The following is a 22,240-nucleotide window of genomic DNA, read 5'->3' on the forward strand; positions in this document are numbered from 1 at the left end:
CGTCTAGTCGTGAGAGCCCGAATGCTTCGGAGCCTTTTAGAAGAGTTTGTATGAGGGGTGTGTGGAGTTCTTCATAATGTTGTTTCCTTTGCGGATACAGCATGTAGTGTAAATGTCCGTGATGGCGGGAAGAGAGACCCTGATGATCTCAGCTGACCTCACTATCCGTTGCAGGGTCTTGCGATCCGAGACGGTGCCATTTCTGAACTAGGCAGCTGCTCGGGATGCTCTCAATACAACCCCTGTAGAATGTGATGAGGATGGGGCGTGAGAGATGGACTTTCCTCAGCCTTCGCAGAAAGTAGAGACGCTGCTGGGCTTTCTTTGCTATGGAGCTGACATTGAGGGACCAGGTGAGTTTCTCCGCCAGCAGAACACCAAGAAATTTGGTGCTCTTAACGATCTCTACCAAGGAGCCATCGATGTTCAGTGGGGAGTAGTCGCTCCGTGCCCTCCTGAAGTCAATAACCATCTCTTTTGTTTTGTTCACATTAAGAGACAGGTTGTTGGCTCTGCCCCAGTCCGTTAGCCGCTGCACCTCCTCTCCGTAAGCTGACTCATCGTTCTTGCTGATGAGACCCACCATGGTCGTGTCATCGGCGAACTTGATGATGTGGTTTAAGCTGTGTGTTGTAACACAGTCGTGGGTCAGCAGAGTGAACAGCAGTGGACTGAGCACACAGGCCTGGGGAGCCCCTGTGCGCAGTGTGATGGTGTTGGAGATGCTACTCCCGATCCGGACTGACTGAAGTCTGGGATCCAGTTGCAGAGGGAGGTGTTCAGGCCCAGTAGGCTCAGCTTTCCAATCAGTTTCTGAGGGATGATTGTGTTGAACGCTGAACTGAAGTCTATGAATGGCATCTGAACGTATGTGTCTTTTTTGTCCAGGTGGGTTAGGGCCAGGTGGAGGGTGGTGGCAAAGGCGTCATCTGTTGAGTGGTTGGGACGGTACACAAACTGCAGGGGGTCCAGTGAGGGGGGCAGCAGGGTCTTGATATGCCTCATGATGAGCCTCTCGAAACACCTCATGATGATGGATGTGATGCACCATCAATAACTCTAGGAGACTGGAAGTGAACGATAAGCTTTTATTAACAGCGAAAAGGGAGCACGACATGTCGGAGACTGAGGGAACAGCAGTGCCCGAATTGCCTTTATACAGGGGTCTGTGGGAGGAGCCACAGGAGCAGTCAGCAGAAGGGCGTGTCCAGACAGATATACATAGTTTACCACAGGATGTAAGTGCAATGGGACGGTAGTCATTGAGGCAGGACACTGAAGACTTCTTCGGCATGGGGACGATGATGGCGGCCTTGAAGCATGTTGGAACGGTGGCGTTGCTCAGGGAGATGTTGAAGATGTCAGTGAGAACATCTGCTAGCTGGTCTGCACATCCTCTGAGCACTCTACCAGGAATATCGTCTGGTCCAGCAGCATTCTGTGGGTTGACCCTGTACAGGGTTCTCCTCACATCGGCCACGGTGAGACACAGCACCTGGTCATTCGTAGGAGGGGTGGACTTCCTGGCCGCCATGTCATTTTCCGCCTCAAACCGGGCATAGAAGTTATTCAGCGCATCTGGGAGGGAGGCATCACCTGCACAGTCAGGTGATGTTGTCCTGTAATTGGTGATGTCCTGGATGCCCTTCCACATGCGCCGCGTGTCGCCGCTGTCCTGGAAGTGGCTGTGGATTAGCTGGGCACGTGCACACTTTGCCCCCCTGATGGCTCAGGACAGTTTGGCCCTCGCTACTGTTTGAGCTGCCTTGTTGCCTGCTCTGAAGGCGGAGTCGCGGGATCTCAGCAGCGCACGCACCTCTGTGGTCATCCATGGCTTCTGGTTAGCGCGTATAGTGATGGTCTTGGACAGAGTAACATCATCAATGCACTTGCTGATGTAGCTGGTCACTGTTGCTGTGTACTCCTCTACGTTGGTAGAGTCGCCATCGGTTGCAGCCTCCCTGAAGTTGGACAGTGAAGAAGGTTACCTGAGGTTATGGCAGGATCTCAATCAACTAGGGAAGTGGGTACAAGAACATTACATGAAATTTCACTCAGACATATGCAAAATGATGCAATTTGGGAAGTCAAAGCAAGGCAGGGTATGCTCAGTGAAAACCAGGGTGCTCGGGGGAGCCGAAGATGACATAGGACTTGCCGGTTTTCTTCAAGTGGGGGACTGAGTACAAGAATTGGGACATAAAGATCAGCTTTATTTGCCGCATGCACATGAACACATCTAAACGTATGGTGAAGTGCATAATTGGTGTCAATGACCAGCACAGTCCTAGGATGTGCTTGGAGCAGCCCACAAGTCTTCCAGCACCAACATTAAAATGGCCAGAACTTATTAACCCTAACGTGCACATCTCTGAAACAGGAGGAAACCCACACATACAACTGTTTACAGACAGCAGCAGGAATTGAACCCAGATTGCAATTTCTGGTGCTGTAAAGCATTATGCTAACCACTCTGCTACCATGCAACAGTTGGAACGTTCTGCGCCAGTCAGGATGTAACTAAGCTGAAGAAGGTGCATAAAAGATTCACAAGGATGTTCCTGGGGCTGAAGGTTTGAGTTATCAGGAGAATTGGATACACTGGCATTGTGTTCTCTGAAGCAAAGCATATGGGAAGTGACATTATAGAGGTTTGTAACATTACGAGGAGCATAGATACAGGACAGGGGTAGAGGGGAAAGATTTAAAAGGGAGCTGAGAGTCCGATTTTTAATGCAGAATGAACTGAACATTTATAGCGAGCTGCCAGAGGAAATGGCAAAGGTGGATACAATTATGTTTAAAAGGTTTTGGAAAGATTCATAGATAGTAAAGGCTTAGAGGCAAATGGGCCAGCTTGATCAGCATGGTTGAGTTGGGCTGAAGGGCCTGTCAGCATGCTCTATGATTCAATGACTCTTATTACACTTCACTGAATAACTTCCAGTAGGTGTTATGAACAGTTTTATATTGAAAACTAAAAAATGAAACATACAGGTAATTTTATGAAAAAAATAGATATGGCCTGATGTAAGTGTTCACTGAAAATTGAGACAACCCCTCTCCTAGATGTTATTAATGGATGAAAATTAGTGGAAGACACCTTTCCATCTTAAGGCTGATTTATACTTCTGGGTATGGGCTACGCCATAGATTACACCATAGGCCTGATTTATACCTCTGTGTATGGGCTACGCCATAGATTACACCGTAGGCCTGATTTATACCTCTGTGTATGGGCTACGCCATAGATTACACCGTAGGCCTGATTTATACCTCTGTGTATGGGCTACGCCATAGATTACACCGTAGGCCTGATTTATACCTCTGTGTATGGGCTACGCCATAGATTACACCGTAGGCCTGATTTATACTTCTGTGTAGGCTCTACGCCGTAGCGAGCATGCGTTGGTGTGCGCCAGAACGCTAGTTGGCAGTGGGGTTTCTATGCCGCTGTATTGAGTTTCTTCGTGAGAGACATGGACGAGGAAATCATTTTCGCATGTCGGCAGGTAGATTTGACGATCTGGTTCATCTACTGTATTTTGCATCGGTGTACAGACATGGCGGGGAAGAAGCAACCGGAAATGCGAAGGAGAAAATGGAAAGCTACTGAGCGGACCAATAACAGTTGTTACGGTCTGCATCACCACAACGCATGAGTCACCACGGCATAGGTATGGCATAGGGTACGTGGTACCTACAGCTTAGATGTGACACATTAGTATAAATCAGCCTTTACTCTTGCGAGTTCGCAGCAGGTGAGGCTCTCTGCTGGAATCTCTTCTTTAGATTTTAACATAATTTAGTCAACATAAAATTAGTCTTCCCTTGGGCCAATGTGGGAATTCAGAATAAGGATGTCTTACGTCTCCCTTCATTTTGCCTTGTTTTCCCATAACCAGCCAGAGACTGCAGCAGTAAGTTAAAATAATAAGCAATCAGTGAAAGAAATAGATGCAATAACCGGTCAGGCTTTCAATTAATCATTTTCACTTGTAGCACTAATTTGCTTCAATCTATTGCAAGTACTGGCAGTGTCTCCTTTGTATTCTCATTATTTCTTTGGTCCCCTGGGCTAATTTTGGCGAGCTTTGCTAGCTTTAAAAGCTTCATATGACAGCAGACAGCTGTTTGAGACACGTAACATGTGTTCAGCTGTTCCTGGGCATTAATTTATTTTAATCTCTGACTATTTGCATTTAACTTTATGAAGTCAATAAGCTAGCACTGTATGGTTTCAACACTGTGTTCTCTTTAAAATGCCTCATGGTCAATGAGTGAGTGAACAAAAGCTATTAATTTTCAAATTAAACAGGAGCTTTGGTGCTAATAGTCTCCTGGCTAATAATTCCCAATGAAGCAGGACTTTCATCATGTGATGGACTACATCATGTAAAAGCCTGCTTTTCTCCAGATGGCGAGTGTGTATCCAAGAGTCTGTCACAAAGGGCAGGCTGGAATGACAGAATCTGGCACTGTGGGGAAGGCCCGAGAGGCTTGAGCTACCATCGTGGTTGTCTGATGATTTGAGGACCTCAGCTTCCTTCTTCGGGCCAGGAATATTGTTTACCAGGTGCACCAGTACGAGGTGTAAGCTGGTCTTAATGAGCACTGAATAAGTTTTGTAGTTGCGATTCCTTTTCTATGAAGAAGTCTGTTTATGGTACTTAATTGCATTTTTACTTTTTTTGTATACATCATCATTTTAACTATTTATTCTGTGTACTTTGCTGCTTTCTAGTAATACTGCCTGTGAATGTAATGCCTTCTACCTGCGTAATTACTTTCAATGAACTGGGTATTTGAACTATTTGCCTTCTCAATTGATTTACCTTCTTCATTGATGATATATTCCCCTTGGAGGCTGCTTTTTCCCAAACATGTATTACATTGCATATCCACACTAAATGTCTATCTTCCTATTCCTTTACCCAATAAATGTCATCCTGAAGTCTTCATCACACCCTAGCCAGGGTCAACCCACATAAAGCTCCGGGGCCTGGTAACATACCTGGTCAGGTTCTGGGGGACTGTGCTACCCAGTTAAATGGAGTTCTAATAGAGGTTTTCAACATCTCTCTGGAACAGTTCACTGTCCCCTCAGGCTTCTTTGATCCCAGCGCCCGAGAGGGCAACAGTAACCTGCCTTGGTCTATAGCTTTGAGAGATTGGCCATGACTAGACTGAACTCCTGCTTCAGCAAGGACCTCGACCCATTGCAATTTGCAAATCATCACAATAGGTCAACAGCAGACGCAACCTCAATGGCTCTCCACATGGCTTCAGACCACCTAGACAACACAAACACCTACAGCAGGATGCTGTTCATCGACTATAGCTCAGCATTTAATACCATCATTCCCACAATCCTGATTGAAAAGTTGTAGAACCTGGGCCTCTGTACCTCACTCTGTAATTGGATCCTTAACTTCCTAACCGGAAGACCACAGTCTGTGTGGATTGATGATAACATATCCTCTTTGCTGATGATCAACACTGGTGCACTTCAGGGGTGTGTGCTTAGCCCACTGCTCTACTCTCTGTATACACATGACTGTGTGGCTAAGCATAGCTCAAATACCATCTATAAATTTGCTGACCATACAACCATTGTTGGTAGAATCTCAGGTGGTGACGAGTGGGTGTGAGATATGCCAACTAGTGGAATGGTGCTGCAGCAACAACCTGGCAATCAACGTCAGTAAGATGAAAGAGCTGATTGTGGACTTCAGGAAGGGTAAGACGAAGGAACACATCCCAATCCTCATAGAAGGATCAGAAGTGGAGAGAGTGAACAGCTTCAAGTTCCTGGTTGTCATGATCTCTGAGGATCTAACCTGGTCCCAACACATTGATGTAATCATAAAGAAGGCAAGACAGCAACTATACTTTATTAGGAGTCTGAAGCAATTTGGCATGTCAACAAATACATTCAAAAACTTCTATAATTGTACCGTAGAAAGCATCCTGACAGGCTGCTTCACTGTCTGATATGGAGGGGCTACTGCACAGGACCAAAAGTAGCTGCAGAAGGTTGTAAATCTAGTCAGCTCCATCTTGGGAACTAGCCTACAAAGTACCCAGGACATCTTTAGAAAGCGGTGTCTCAGAAAGGTAGTGTCCATTATTCAAGACCTTCAGCACCCAGGGCATGCCCTTTTCTCACTGTTACCATCAGGTAGGAGATACAGAAGCCTGAAGGCACACACTCAGTGATTCAGGAACAGCTTCTTCCCCTCTGCCATCTAATTCCTAAATGGACTTTGAAACTTTGGACATTACCTCATTTTTTAAATATACAGTATTTCTGTTTCTGAATATTTTTAATAATCTATTCAATATACATAATTGATTTACTTGTTTATTTATTATTATGTTTTATTTTGTCTATTATTTTCTCTCTCTCTCTCTCTCTCTCTCTCTGCTAGATTATGTACTGCATTGAACTGCTGCTAAGTGAACAAATTTCACATCCCATGCCGGTGATAATAAACCTGATTCTGATTCTGACTCTGATTCAACTACTACCGTCCAGTGGCACTGACCTCAACAGTAATGAAGTGCTTTAAGCAGCTGGTTATAAATTGCATTAAATCCCATCTTCCTGCTACAATGAACCCTTTTCAGTTCGTTAATCGCTCAAATCTGTGCAGCGATAATGCCATGGCCTCTGCACTCCACTCATCCTGTCCTGTGCTGCCCTGCAAAATGGTACCTCTTCTGGTGCAAAGAGCAAGGATGCTGTTTGAGTTCAGCTCGGTGTTTAATATGATCGTCCCTCAGAAGCCAGTGAGTAAACTGTCCTTATTGGGTCTCAACACTTCTCCCTGTAACTGGATCCTAGATTTCTTAACAGAAAGGCCACTCTGTCTGTAACTGGATCCTAGATTTCTTGACTGAAAGTCTGTATTGGCAGAAACACTCAACACCAATGTTCCCCAGGTCTGCATACTCAGCCTGCTGTTGTCCATGCTGTTGATACATGACTGCATCGCAAGATCCAGTTCAAACCAAATCAGCAAATTTACTGATGACACAACAGTGGCTGGCCTCATCAACGACAACAACGAGACAGCATACGAAGAGGAGGTGAGCCAACACAACTTAAGTCTCAACATGGACAAAACCAAAGAGATGATTGTGGGTTCAGGCAGACTACTCCTCACTGCACATAAATAGCTCCTCCATGGAGAGAATTAGAAGCATCAAGTTTCTGGGAGTGCACATAATAGACGATCTCACCTGGTCCCTCAACACCACTTCCTTGGTTAAGGAAACACAGCAGTGTCTGTACTTTCTGAGGAGACTGAGGTGAGTGAGGCTCTCCCCTGCCCCATTTTAACAATTTTTACAAGAGCACCATCAAGAGTGTCCTGTCCAGCTGTATCAGCGTCTGGTGCAGGAATTGCAAGAGATCTGACCACAGGTCCCTACAATGGATTGTGAGGACTGCTGAGAGGATTATAGGGGTCTCTCGTCCACCCATTATAGATACTTATTTGGAGCGTTGGGTACACAGGGCCCTTAACATTGTTAATGATCCCTCCCATCCATCCAACAATCTCTTTGAAACCCTACCATCAGGCTGAAGAAACTGTGGCATTAGGACAAGAACTGTTAGGATGGGAAACAGCTTCTTCTGTAAGACTACTGAACTCCCTGCCACCACGTATGGATCTTGTCATTTGGTTTCATCACATATGAAGCATCAGTAGCATGATACTATTTCTTTTTCTTTTGTATCATACTGCATATGCACCTTATTATTTGTTCATTTATTGTTGGTACTATTACTTACTGTTACATAAACTGTGTTGTTCACCTTGGTCCAGAGGAATGTTGTTTCATTTGGTGATGTACACATGTACAGTTGAATGACAATAAACAGAACTTGAACTTGAACTTGAATCACACTTTCTGATACAGCTCTTAACCTTAAGGCATCAGCAAACTGATTCCCAAGTCCAGTTCGTCCAAGTGCTGAGAATAAATGCGGGCTTGGACTACACCAGTTCTAACTTCTCACCAGAGTCAATGAAAATGGCACTGCTTTGTTATAGTCTCTCAATAGGCTTTTCATCTATGCTGTTAAATCTCCTCAGCAGATTCCATATCTCTGAATATATCTGTGAAGCATGTTGTTGAACACATTTGGAAAAGATGAACATATAACATTTCCAAACTTTTAAAACAGCTGCCCTTATTTTCCATGGGCTTCCAACTCATGAAGCAGCTTGAAGGGTCCATGTTACCCCACCTCTGGGTCAGCCTACAATACGGGATTTTGTCAAAAGTCCTGCAAAAGTTCTTCAGATGGCATGATCCATCGCATTTCTGTAAATAGCTTCAGTCCTGTGGCCCTCTACCTTTGTTGGTCTGGCTCTGAAAAGCTGTGCATCCTTTTGTACTTGAGCCTCTCCATTTGTAGTGTTGTGATCTAGATCCCGTTATTAAAAATTGTATTCTCTCCCCAAGTATCTGCTCTCATTTTCTTCTGATTTGATGACCACAGAGGAAGATTTGCAAAGCATGAGTTAATTTGGAAATTTGGCTGGAGAAATGGTGGATGGAGTTTAATCCAGAGAAGTGTGATGTATTGCATTTTAGAAGGTCGAAAGTGGGAGAGAAGTATCAGTAAATGGTAACATACTGATTTAACATACAGAAGGATCTTGGAGTGCATGTGCGTACCTCCGTGAATATGGTTTCAAGTGGATAAGGTGGTAAAGCAGCTTATGCAGTTAAGGAAGTTCAGCTTTTTACTAAACACTCTGACAACCTTCTACGGATGTAATGCTGGAAGTATCTTGGTCAATTGTATCATGATCTGGCACTGCAATTTGAACGTGCAGGAATGTAAGAAGTAGTAAGCACATCCCTCCCCATGCTAACTACAGGAGGCACTACCTTAAGAGGCATCATCCATCATCAAAGACCCCTCCCCCCGCCGTCTGGGCTATGACAACTTTTTGCAACTGTCTTTGGGTAGGATGTACAGAAGCCTTAAGTCCCATTGAAGTTACTTCCCTTCAATTATGGGATTCTTGAACAAACTGGCCAAACAGTAATCATTTACATTGCTATGAACACTTTGACCATTTTTTTGTCATATACTGCAATTTCTGTTCTAATTATGTTATTTCTTATTAAAATTGTATATAATTTACATTTAACTTACAGTATGTTATTCTAGTAAATGCTACTGAAATAATGCTAAGTGCCAGTAATGCTGCTTTGATTCAGTTGTTAGTTGCATTTGTGCATAATATATTTGTCACATGACAATGAACACAGCTTTGACACTGGCTTTCAGTGGAGGCCTGAGTATAAAATTCAGGAGGCATAAGGCAACCACAGAAAAATTTGGAGGAATATGTGTAGTTGCAGACTCCTCACTACAGGAAGATTGTGGAGAGGTTGGAGAGGCTACAAGAGGTGTTTATTGGGATGTTAATTGGAATGGAGTGTAATAGCTATTAGCTGAAGTTGCTTCTCGCTATTGCACTTGAATTATCAGGTGTCCTGATGAAGGGTTTTGGCCTGCTTACTCTTTTCCATAGAAGTTGCCTGGTCTGCTGAGTTCCTCCAGCATTTCATATGTGGTGCAATTACCTTTAAATTAAGTTTAAAGGAGAATTACAAGGCATCTTTTTGATGCAGAGTGATTGGTGCCTGGAATGTGCCAGCAGGGGAGATGATATCTTAGAAATAATACTTCTCGTTTAGTGTATTAAAGCACAGAAGAAAGAAATGGCAGAGCAAAACAAATGGTGAAGATAGTCCAAAAGTCAGAGATGCAAAACAACTTAGGAGTCCTGGTGCAGCATTCCCTGAGGGTTAACTTGCAGACTGAGTCAGTAGTAAGGAAGGCAAATGCAATGTTGGCATTCATTTTGGGAGGTCTGGAATATAAAAGCAAGGATGTAATGGTGGGACTTTATAAGACATTGGCCAGACTGCACTTAAGAGTAGTGTGAACAGTTTTAGGCCCCTTATCTAAGAAAAGATGTGCTGGCATTGGAGAGATTCCAAAGAAGGTTCACAAGAATGATCCCAGGAATGAAACGGTTAACAAATGAAGAGGGTTTGATGGCTTTGTGGCCATACTCACTTGAAGTTTAGAAGAATGGGCAGGGATGTTATCTAATCGAAACCTATTGAATATTTAAAGGCCTATGTAGAGATGTTGAGAGATTGTTTCCTATAGGGCAGGAGTCTAGGACCAGAAGGCACAGCCTCAAAATAGAGGAACATCCATTTGGAACAGAGATGAGGAAAAATTTCTTTAGCAGGCGGGTGATGAATCTGTAGAATTCATTGTTACAGACGACTGTATAGGTCAAGTCATTGGGTATATTTAAAGTGGAGGTTGATAAGTTCCTGATTAATCAGGGTGTCGAAGGTTTCGGGGAGAAGGCAGGAGAATGGGGTTGAAAGGGACAATAAATCAGCCATGATGGAATGGCGGGTCAGACGATGGGCCAAATGGCCTAATTCTGCTCCTCTGTCTTACTGTTTTATGGGGATGAGGGGACATGAGAACCTCTGTAGATTTGCACTTCCAGACATCTGTTTGTCTGACTCAGTGGAATCACAAGCTACAAGTGAACCTAGTTATTGGACGATTGAAAAGACTGGCATCACAGCATGTATTATATAAAAAGGCTGCTGTGGTGAAGGAGCAATCGGGTACAGCAAATACCATCTTTAAGTATAAGGCTGATAGGAGCTGTGCCCAAGGCATCGAAGTCTTGGTTCCTCAATCTATCTCCATAACTGAAGTCCCACATCCCTAGAATCATCTGAGTAAAGTTCCTCTGTCTCTCCCCCTTTCCTGAAGTAAAATTCCCAGAACAGGCATAATTCTCCAGTTGTGACTGAAACACTGATCTTAAATATTCATTGTGACTCTCTTGTTTTTGTGTTCTATAAAGCTTGAGATCCCAAATTTTTTAACCACTTTCTTAACCTATTCCACTATTTTCAACAAATGATACATATGTAGCCTTAGACAACCCCCATCCCCAAACTAATATCCTTTAAAAATTTTTTGTCTCTTTTAGTTCTCCCAAAGCAAAATATAACACGTCACATTTTTCTGCATTACTGCATTCTCTTCTCCCAATCTATCCATTCTATTAGCCTGACTACATCCCCTCAGAGTTGACACTAACCTTGTCACTGTTCACTGTGTCTGTTTGAGCTACAAGTTTGAAAGCTGCACTTTGATAACTAAGTCCAAGTGTTTAATTTATATTAACTAAAGGTTGTCCTAGCATCAACCGCCATGGAATTCAGCTGTAAAATTGGAAAAATAACTTTTCACTCTCCGTTTATTTTTACTTAGCAAATTTTCTTGTCATGCTATTGCACCCTTGTTCTTCCATTGGTGTAAATCTTCAATTTCAGCCTGTCATGGTGTTTTGATTCCGTAGCTGTTCAGCAAGATTCTCAGATTGGATCTAAGAACTTAACTGAGGAACTCTAATTGAAGAAACATATGGGAGCAAGCACTGAGCGCACAACTTGTAATGCCATTAGCTGTGGAACTGACTGAAGCAAAGAACACACCAGATCCGTTAAAGTGAGTTAGGTGTGGAAATGGCTGGCTGATTTCCAAATGAGAATGATTAACAGAGAAGTAGTCACTGGCACAACCTCACAGGGAAATGGAGTCTCAGTGCTAATTTATCCAGTTTCTAAACTATTCTCTCTGATATCTTAGTTATACATGACATGCCAGGTGTGTCACACGAAAGCTCGATATTTGCTTGGTTATACTGTGTGTCCAACCTGTTAGCTCTGTTATGATAACATTACATTACCACATTCTAGCATAATTTGCAGACTTATTCTTGGTCTTATTTAGTTGATAGAGTAACTATAATTCTTGTACTTTATAATTATTGGGCACCATACAATTGTTCATTGAGCTTGCCTCAGACACTCACTATTGTCCAGAGAAGGCACACCTAAATGATATCTTTCTGTTTCAGAATAACCTGATGTGTATTTTCAGTTCTGACTGCAGATTTCCACTGCTTGTGTTTTTCCCTTTTATCTCTACCTATTGAAGTTGTCTGACTGTTACAGAATGTTATCTCCTGAAGAGCATCTGTTGTGCTGGAAGGCTTACTGCCTCGAGTGCAACATCTTCCAAGGAAGAACAAAGCCAGGAAAGGGTTCTGTTATTGTTGTAGATGAGCCTGAAGCTGTCGAGGCTCATAAATAATGAGCTGCTGATTATTGTGTTAACCATTTGACCTCTGAAGCCTGTCATTATCATCATTATGTCTACATAGAATGTTTTAATTTGAAAGGGTAACCATGATCTGAGTATAATGTTTATCCATTCAAGTGAATCTCAGCTCTATTAAGTTCTACTAATTTTGTCACAAACTAAATTGAATACTGATAATTTTAATTCATTTTTACAACTATTTTAAAGTTATTTTATATTTCCATGTCCTGTTACAGTACATTTACAATGTTTTAAATTGTTCATTCTTGTTAACAGACTTAAATAATAATAACGTTTACAGAGCACCTTTCATATAGACAATGTAGTTCAATGTGATTAAAATGGTATAAAGAGCAAACAAGAAAATAAAAGAAAAAAAGCTGTCAATTAAAAGGCAAGGTTAAGTAAATAGGTTTTGAGTTGCCATTTAAAGTGTCAACTGAATCTGCATCCCTTATAGTTTTAGGTCCTGAACTTTACAGTTTAGGAGCATAGATCGAAAAGCTGACCTGGCAATTATTTTCTGAAGGAGATTGGTTAAACTTAAAAGACTGGCAGAAGTAGGCCTGACAGCTTACACGGGATTATAAAACAAAAACGGTTCTGTGATGTATTCTGGTCCCAGATCATTGAGAGCTTTAAAAGCTAGAAAGAGAACATTCAAATCAATTCTAAAAGATACAGGAAACTAATGCAGAGTAGTTAGGCTTGTCGTTTTTTAATATGTAATGATTTAACTCCCTCATCCTGGTTTTAGTTAAATCAATGATGTTAAAAAAATGACAAGCCAACGCTTTCTTTATGAATTTTTAAAGGAACAGGAAGTTTATACAGACTTCACTTGAGGATTAGAATCAAACACCTTTTCACTTTTACCATTTATCTAAGTTTTAACTCAAAGTCCTTCATTATAACAATTGCCTCAATAAATGGGAAAATTCACCTTCAGTCACTAGCATTAAATAGGATCATGCTTAATATTTGATGCCTTTGGAAGTGAAAGTATAACAGGTAAGTACAACTGATGACAAATGTTTTCACACATGTTGTGCACTTCCGACTAATCACTGATGTGTTGCACATCAGTAACTGTATTTTTGAAATGAAAGCACAATTTGATTTTTTGCTATTAGTCAAAATGTAGCATTGGAATTAGTAGCAGAAGTTGTATGCTCCTGTGCCATACAATATTTAATTATTTATAGTTTCATATTGCTTCACTATTCTTGGTTGGTGCAACTGCAACGAAACCCAGTTTCCCTCGGGATCAATAAAGTATGTCTGTCTGTCTGTTCTGTGTTGTACTTTAGACAGCCACAGGAACATGAAGATAATGGATACATTATGCAGAAATAGCAGAACATTTAGAAAGGAGTGGTTCCATTAAACAGACACAGCATGGATTCAGAAAAGGCAGGTCCTGTTTGACAAAATTACTGGAGTTCTTTGAGGACATAATGAGTGCAGTGGATAGAGGGGAACAGGTGTCGTATACTTGGATTTCCAGAAGGGATTCCATAAGGTGCCACACGAGACTTATAAATAAGATATGGATGCATGGAGTTGGAGGAAGTGTATTGGCATGGATGGTGGACTGGTTAACCGATAGAAGGCAGGGAGTTGGTATAAATGGGTGTTTCTCCGGTTGGCAGTCAGTGGTGAGTGGGGTGCCACAGGGGTCAGTGCTGGGCCTGCAGTTGTTTACCATTTACATTGATGATTTGGAAGAGCGGACTGAGTGTAGCATAGCAATATTTCCTGAAGACACTAAACTGAGAGGAAAAGCAAATTGTACAGAGGATGCAGAGAGTCTGCAGAGGGATATAGATAGGTTAAGTGAGTGGGCCAAGGTCTGGCAGATGGAATACAATGTTGGTAACTGTAAGATCATCCACTTTGGAAGGAATAATAGAAGAGCAGATTATTATTTAAATGGTGAAAGATTGCAGCATGCTGTTGTGCAGAGGGACTTGGGAGTGTTTGTTCATTAATCGCAAAAAGTTGGCTTGCAGGTACAACAGGTTATTAAGAAGGCAAATGGAATGTTGGCCTTCATTGCTAGAGGGATTGAATTTAAGAGCAGGGAGGTCATGCTGCAACTATACAGGGTACTGGTGAGGCCACAGCTGGAGTACTGTGTGCAGTTCTGGTCTCCATGCTTGAAGAAGGATATACTGGCTTTGGAAGCAGTACAGAGGAGGTTCACCAGGTTGATTCCAGGAATGAAGGGGTTAACCTATGGGGAGAGATTGAATCGCCTGGGACTATACTCTCTGGAGTTCAGAAGAATGAGGGGGGACCTTATAGAAACATACAAAATTTTGAAAGGGATAGATAAGATAGAAGTAAGAAAGTTATTTCCATTGGTAGATGAGACTAGAAATAGGGGACATTGCCTCAGGATTTGGGAAGAAGATTTAGGACGGAGATGAGGAGAAACTCTTTTCCCAGAGAGTGGTGAATCTGTGGAATTCTCTGACCGAAGAAGCAGCTGAGGCTTCCTCACTAAATATATTTAAGAAACAGTTAGATAGGTTTTTTAATAGTAAGGGAATGAAGAGTTATGGGGAAAAGGCAGGTAAATGGAGCTGAGTTTACAAACAGATCAGCCATGACCTTATTGAATGGCAGAGCAGGCTCGATGGGCCGGATGGCCTACTCCTGCCCCTATTTCTAATGTTCTTATGTTATGCTCATCTGTTATGGACAGATGTTATGGTTTATAACTATCTGTTATGGCAGATAGGTTTGGGTTTTATTTGCCATCATGGTCTGCACAGACATCTTGGGCTGAACAGCCTGTTCCTGTGTTGTACATATTGTCTATTTTCTAGTTGTACTTAATTGGGATAAAAGCATTATCACAATGTGTTAAAATATGAATTCCAGTCATGAAGCACTCAGCCAAAAGAAAACTTGTAAAGTTTACATTGTTTATACATATTATCACATTTTTCATATCTTAGTAAATCTAGCTTTTTGTGGTGGTGTTTAACACATCTGTCTATCTTATCATTTTTAAATCTTCAGTAAAATCACCCCCAATCTTCTCTACTTTATGATATACAAAGCAAGTTTATGTAACCTTCCCTCTTGGCTTAATCCTCTTAATATTAGTATCACACTGGGGAACCTGCGCAAAAATACTGTTGATGAATTGCTGATTCATTTGCTGAAAAGTAGTAGATAGAATTGAAAATTGTGCAATCATTGGTGAACATCCCCTTTTCTGGCCTTAAGGTAAAAGGAAGTTCATTAATCAAACAGTAGTAGATGCTTGGCTGAGGATACTGTCCTGAGCATCTCCTGACTTACCTCCAACAATCTTCTTTGTGTTATAATTTACTGCAACCAGTGAAAGTTTTCCCTTTCACTCATAATGTGCTTAAATGCATTTTCCTTCACCTGGCCATTCTATAACTACTAGCAACGTCTCCCTCACTTCCAGACATGCAAATTGCAAAGTGCAAATCAGAGATAGGTGACAAATATCTGATCTGCCACTCCATGGCTGGACCAGCACAGCCTTACTGGAGCACAAATTTGCTGAGGCTTGATTCAATTTACGTGTGGTTGAAATGGTAAGTGCAAGGAAATAATTTCTTTATTTTTCTTTTGATTTTTTTAATCTTTATGCCATTCTTTCTTTTCTAGGTTTTGGTGCTTAACTGTTCTTACCTATTATTTTAAATGATTCACATTTTTGACGTTCAAGTTTAATTGCCATTCAGCCATATATGAATACCCATGGCTACAGCCAAATGAAACAGCATTATTTCAGGGCCAAGATGCAAAACACAGTACCAACATACTTAGGGATTATGATGGAGTATGGAAGATTACTCCATGTGTATGATCCTATGAGAACTATACTTGGTCAGGCTGCTGATTGATTAGGCTGTAGGACAGCATTTCCAATCCCAGACATTTGTGAGGAGGACTTTGTAAGATCAATAGGGTTAAGAGTAATTTTTTCCTTTACAACTTTGTGCCTTTTGTTGTGACAAACCAAACCGAGCCTCACAGAAACCGTAACTGGGAAATATAAGTACTTACTGAACATAATATCTCTACTGGAGAGAAACTTGAAATCTCTCATCATACAATGCTTTATATGCAAAGATAATAATAAGCAATTAACCACATTTTCAGTGGCTATAATCACCTACATAACTAACATTTTCAATCTGGACAGATGACTTTGCAGAATTACATACTTACAATGGTAGCCCATCCCAACCAGCAGAATCTGCCTAAGTATTCAATTACTACTAGCTGGTCCAAGAACTTCTAAGTAGAAACACCACCAAAATATACCTTTTTATTTTCAGTGTTGAGGGGTGGCATCCTGAATAGACAGAACAGACCTGCCCAAAACTGGATATTAGGTTACAGGAATACACCTTTAATGGTGTGTTAATATAGAAGATGGCTACTTAGTGCCTTCCCTCAACTTGTCCCAAAGTTTTCAATAACTATTAATTAACATGAACAATTATCTGTTGCAACACACACATACAAAATGCTGGAGGAACTCAGAATTTCAGGCAAACATCTACGGAGAGGAATAAACAAGTCAATGTTTCAGCTGGGCCCCTTATCAGGACTGGGAAGGAAGGGGGCAGAGGCCAGAATAAGAGGTGGGGGGAGGGGAAGGAGTACTAGCTGGCTGGTGATAGGTGAGACTAGGTGACGGAAAGGTTGGTGGGTGGGGGAGGGGAGGGTGAAATAAGAAGCGGGGAGGGGAAAGGTGGAAGAGATAAAGGACTGAAAAAGAAGGGATCTAATAGGAGTGCAGTAAAGGGAAGAAGGAGGGAAACCAGAGGGAAGTGATGGGCAGGTGAGGAAAAGAGAAGGGGTGAGAGACTAACACAAATGGAGAATGAGTAAAGAGAGAAGGAGGCGGGAGAAGAAATTACTGGTGTCTTCCCTGCATCGTGTCAATGGCACAGAATCAGAATGTCCCAAACCTAATGATTGGTTTCTATAGCCTGAAGTATCACTTGGACAGACCTCCTGTACAACAAGGTAGACTCTTTGCCTCACAATCTGCCTTGTTATATTTTTGTATTCTATAGTTTACCTGCACAACATTTCTTCAGTAGATTTTACACTTTATTCTGCATTGTTATTGTTCTATCTTATTTTAACTCAATGCTCTAGGTAATGATTTAATCTGTATAAACAATATGCAAGACAAGGATTTTCACTGTATCTTGGTACATGTGACAGTTATAAACTAATACCTACATTAATATCAATACTGGTGAAGTTAAATTGTGAACAGGCTTTATTTTCTGAAGACTGGTTCTGAAGTTTCTTCTGATCTAATATTAATTATTATCTGCTATTCATGATTTCATAACTCCAGAATAATCTCAAACATCTTGATCAAAGGTGAGCAGTTCATTCCATTTTATTTTATTTGTGTTTTAAAGCAGCAGTCTTAATACCACCGAATGCTTTGATAGGTCATTTCAGACAGCCATTGGTCAAGAATTACACACTGCTCAGGTATTTCCTGAACCATATTGGTGACCTTGGTAGGTTTCTAATGACAATCTGCTGATGATAGTGTCTAGCAATTTTTAAAAATTCCCCATACACCACTGTGGGATTTGACTGGTCTCCAGATAATTAGTCCGGGTTTACTGGATTATTGGTGCAGCAGTTAATCCACAATGTCAGTCTTTGATTGTATTTTTGTTCTACATTTAAATAATATGTACCTTCTCTTTGCTCCCAGACCCCTAGTTCCTCACTATTTATAAAGCATTCCATTTTCCCCTTAGGTTCAAAGACTTTAACTTGTCCAGAATGAAAACTCCTTCCAACTGACCAAAATTGAATGCTGGTAAAGAAAGGTTTGTTTTTCATTGAATGCATTTCACTCTCATCTTAAAGGAGTGTAGTTGCAAAAAAAGTCCGCATCACGTCTTTTCCTTCAATGTCTTGCCTATTCAAGTGCCTTTATAAATGTATCTTAAATGCAGAAATTCTATTCATCAACATTCATTAATACATCATCATTTCTTATATATGCTCTACCCCTATATGACGTCACTCCACAAGTATTAGGTTTAAGTTCCATGTACAACCTTTCTCGCTATCCACAAAACCTCAAAACCAGTCCTGTATCACCAAAAACTTACTAATTATTCCTCTTATGTTCTTATCCAAGTCATTAGTATATTTCACAAATAGCAAGGCCCCAGCACCAGGCCCTGTGTTACACCATTAATCACAGTCTTCCCATCTGAAAAGCACCTTCCACTTTCACCCCCTCCCCCAGCTTCCTGTCACAAAGACAATTTTCAATCTAATTAGCTGGTTCACCTTGGATCACGTATGCCTTAATTTTAGGACCCTGCCAAATGACTTGTAGATAATGACTACTGTTTACCCTCAATATTCTTCATAGTTACCTTTAAAAGTACATCATATTAGTGAGACACAATTTCTTTTGCATAAAGCAATGTTGACTTTACCCAAATCAGACTATGTCTTTCCAAATAAATTGGGGAGTATAAATCCTACCCTTAGAATTTTCTCTATTAATTTCCCTCCCAATATTGTGACAACATTAGACATTTTCCACTCTTCTGTTACCTTGCCTGTGGCATAGAAAGATGCTAAAATCTCTGCTAGGGTCCTAGTTTTTGTTTTGTTTACTTCTCATAGCATCCTAGAGTAGCTCTCATCTGGCCCTCGGGATTTATCAATAGTTAATCATTCCATGACATCTCACAGCTATTTATTTAGGATCTCATCCACATTCCCTGGGTCGACATGGATTACCCAGAGGGGCCTATTCTTTCCTTGACTCCTGATATACTCAGAGAATGTTTTCCTGGAAGCATTTCCTGGTGAGGCTGTGCATGCTATTCAAATCCAAGACAAGGAACTGTGGTATAAATAGATTAAAATATTAGTTTTGGGCATTTCACATCTTCCTGGAATTTTGTGTTTCTCTATTTTCAACATCATGGTGCCTGAGAAAAATAAGAAAACAATTATCATAGCTCTGCCAAATAAATGCATGAGTAATCCCCATTTTGTGGAATAATGACAATGTTATGTATAGAATTAAAGTTGACAGTCTAGAAATTTGAGAGCCAATCAATTTTCCAAATTAAGGTACAATGACCCAGCAATATTAATTATTGTGTTTCACTCCAGTGAATGTCCGTTTTTGACGGCACTGTTGAGAAATAAATGACCTCTACCATTAAATTTCTAAATTGGTGGAGCACTTGAAACATTCACTAAATCAGATTTTTACTAAACATTTGATAATTTTCAAGTTCATTGAAAATAACATTGAAGTCTGAATGTATTTGCAATTTTTAGCAACTTTAAGTTTCCTTGGTGTTATCATTTCAGAGGACCTCTCCCTGACCCAGCACATAAGTGCAATTACAAAGAAAGCACAGCAGTGCCTCTACTTCCTTAGAAGTTTGTGAAGATAAGGAATGGCATCTAAAACTTTGACAAACTTATATAGATGTGCAATGCAGAGTATATTAACTGGTGCATCACTGCCTAGTAATGAAATTCTAATGCCCTTGAATGGAAAATTCAACAAAAAGCAGTGGATATAGCCAAGTCCATCACAGGTGAAGCCCTCCCCACCACTGACCACATCAACATGGAGCACTTTTGCAGGAAAGCAGCATAGGTCATCAGGGATCCCTACCATACATACCAAACCATGCTCTTCACCCTCTCACTAATGGCAGCAGTGAGAACAGGAGACTCAGGACTCACACCACCAGATTCAGGAACAGTTGTTAATTACCCCTCAACCTTCAGGCTCTTGAACCAAAGGGGATCATTTCACTCAACTTCACCTTCCCCGTCTCTGAACTATTTTCACAACCTATGGACTCATTTTCCAAGAATCTTCGACTCGTGTTCTCGATATTTATTGCTTATTTATTTATTATTATAATTTCTTTCTTTTCTTTTGGATTTGCACAGTTTGCTTCTTTTGCACACTGGTTGTCCACCCTGTTGGGTGTCTATGATTCTATTATGATTAGAGGATTTATTGAGTTTGCCCACAACAAAACAAATCACTGGGTTGTATCTGGTGGCATATCTGTACTTTGATGATAAATTTAATTTGTACCTTGGTACAATCTCTGAGCCATCAACACAGCCAAGAAAGTAGGATAAATATGATGGTAGAATACAGTATTAATAGTAAGACTCTTGGCAGTGTGGAGGATCAGAAGGATCTTGGGGTCCGAGTCCATAGGACACTCAAAGTTGCTGTGCAGGTTAATTCTGTGTTTAAGAAGGCATATGGTGCAATGGCCTTCATCCACCGTGGGATTGATTTTAAGAGCTGAGCGGTAATGTTACAGCAATATAGGACCCTGGTCAAACCCCCCTTGAAGTACTGTGCTCAGTTCTGGTCACCTCACTACAGGAAGGATGTGGAAACTATAGAAGGGTACCGAGGAGATTTACAAGGATGTTGTCTGGATTGGGGAGCATGCCTTATGAGAACAGGTTGAGTGAACTCAGCCTTTTCTCCTTGGGGCAGTGGAGGATGAGAGATGACCTGATAGAGGTGTATTGTGCTGTAGGTTTTCTGTTTCTAGAAAGGTGCTAAAGCAAAGCTCAAGGTACAATTATATAAAGTAAAAAGTATATAACGATTACCTGTAAGTCCAGTAAGTTACCAATTCACCTATATGAAACCTCAGCCCCTCTGCTGGTTTTTAAAGGCTAATGATTCAGCACATTCCTGAAAATATTTTTTAAGTAAAATTTGCCATGATCATGGGCAGTCAAAGTGCAATATAAACCTCTCTTTCTCTCAGGTGTATCAGAGGAAATTGATAAAGTTGTAGTAAATTCAATAACAAAATACAGACATCACACTTAAAACCACAATATTCAGCTACAGATTCTAGGAGAATTGTTTTTTGGTCAGCTTTTAATATAAGTGAACAATTTGCTTTCTGGTCTCTGCACAGTTGAACTGAAGATACAGTATGTCTGCCATACCTCCAAATCATCCACTCACCTCCTCAATTGCCTGCTGTAATGTCACCAAAGTCTAAGAAAGTAATAAAAAGAATACTTGTTCACTTGAATGAGCTGTCTTATAATGAAAGAAAGTTCCAATACACATTTTCCTATATATGGAAATACAAGTTTGTTATTGGGCTTGGCAGTGTTTGAAGGATGGAACTAAGTTGCCAAATGTAATAGATTTTCTCCCCTACCATTATTTTGAAATAGAACTAGTGGATTAGATATGAATAATTATTTTCTTTTAATCGTTAAAGAAACTGGCAATTATTAACAAAATTAGTGAATTTTTTTACAGATTGAACAAAATGGAAGATCCAGAACAATGTCTAACTGAGGACCGATGTGTCCATTCTCACCTTATATTCTGTATGAAGGAGAGCTGCATGCATTAGATTGTCATTTGTTGGAATTTTTATTTGTCTGTACTAAAGTAACTGTATCTTGTAGTCTGTACATTACCTTTTCCTTTCGTAAGTGTGGGTAACAAAATAATACTATATTTTTATAGTTATATCAGAAAATCACAGCTCACAATGATATTAACTATTCAGTGTGAAGCTGTGCAATTGGAATCTTCTTCCCAGTTAATAAAAACATTAGCTATTTTGTCCCACGACCTTCATTCTCTCAAACCCACAACATATGCTGCTCCTCTGTTAGAGGTCATGTCTGGAATTTATTCCCAGGGGCACGTGCATGCTTTTCTTGAGCTGTCAGCTCAGAACTGAGTGTAGGAGTGCATGTTTATTCACTGGATTTCTTTACGTTCTTCTGCATGGGACAGTTTATGGCTGTGATCAGGAATTTACTTCCTGAAAACTGCGCAAATTTGCTGTTAGCAAGGTGATTTTCTGTCTCAAAGAACACTGTTGAAGCTGTAATCCACATTCTGAGTTAAGACCATAAGATATATGAACAGAATAAGGCCATTTGGCCCATTGTTTGTTC

The 22,240-nt window shown here is 40.8% G+C and overlaps 1 protein-coding gene across 1 annotated transcript; it reads right to left on the reverse strand.

Annotated features, from left to right (window-relative positions):
* Positions 1-919: 919 nt before the first annotated feature.
* Positions 920-21,436, reverse strand: LOC132404845 (uncharacterized). Its single transcript, XM_059989396.1, has 2 exons — positions 21,282-21,436; positions 920-1,961 (listed from the first exon to the last, which is right to left on the reverse strand). The coding sequence occupies exon 2, from the start codon at positions 1,652-1,654 to the stop codon at positions 926-928; it is 729 nt and encodes a 242-aa protein (XP_059845379.1). The 5' UTR covers positions 1,655-1,961; positions 21,282-21,436; the 3' UTR covers positions 920-925.
* Between the last annotated feature and the right edge of the window lie 804 nt (positions 21,437-22,240).

The sequence above is a fragment of the Hypanus sabinus genome, chromosome 14, assembly GCF_030144855.1.
Source record: "Hypanus sabinus isolate sHypSab1 chromosome 14, sHypSab1.hap1, whole genome shotgun sequence".
In the NCBI taxonomy this organism is placed as follows: Eukaryota; Metazoa; Chordata; class Chondrichthyes; order Myliobatiformes; family Dasyatidae; genus Hypanus; species Hypanus sabinus.

Coding starts and splice junctions, on each gene's coding strand:
- LOC132404845 (XM_059989396.1), bottom strand. CDS start 1,654: ATGTGGAAGGGCATCCAGGACATCACCAATTACAGGACAACATCACCT.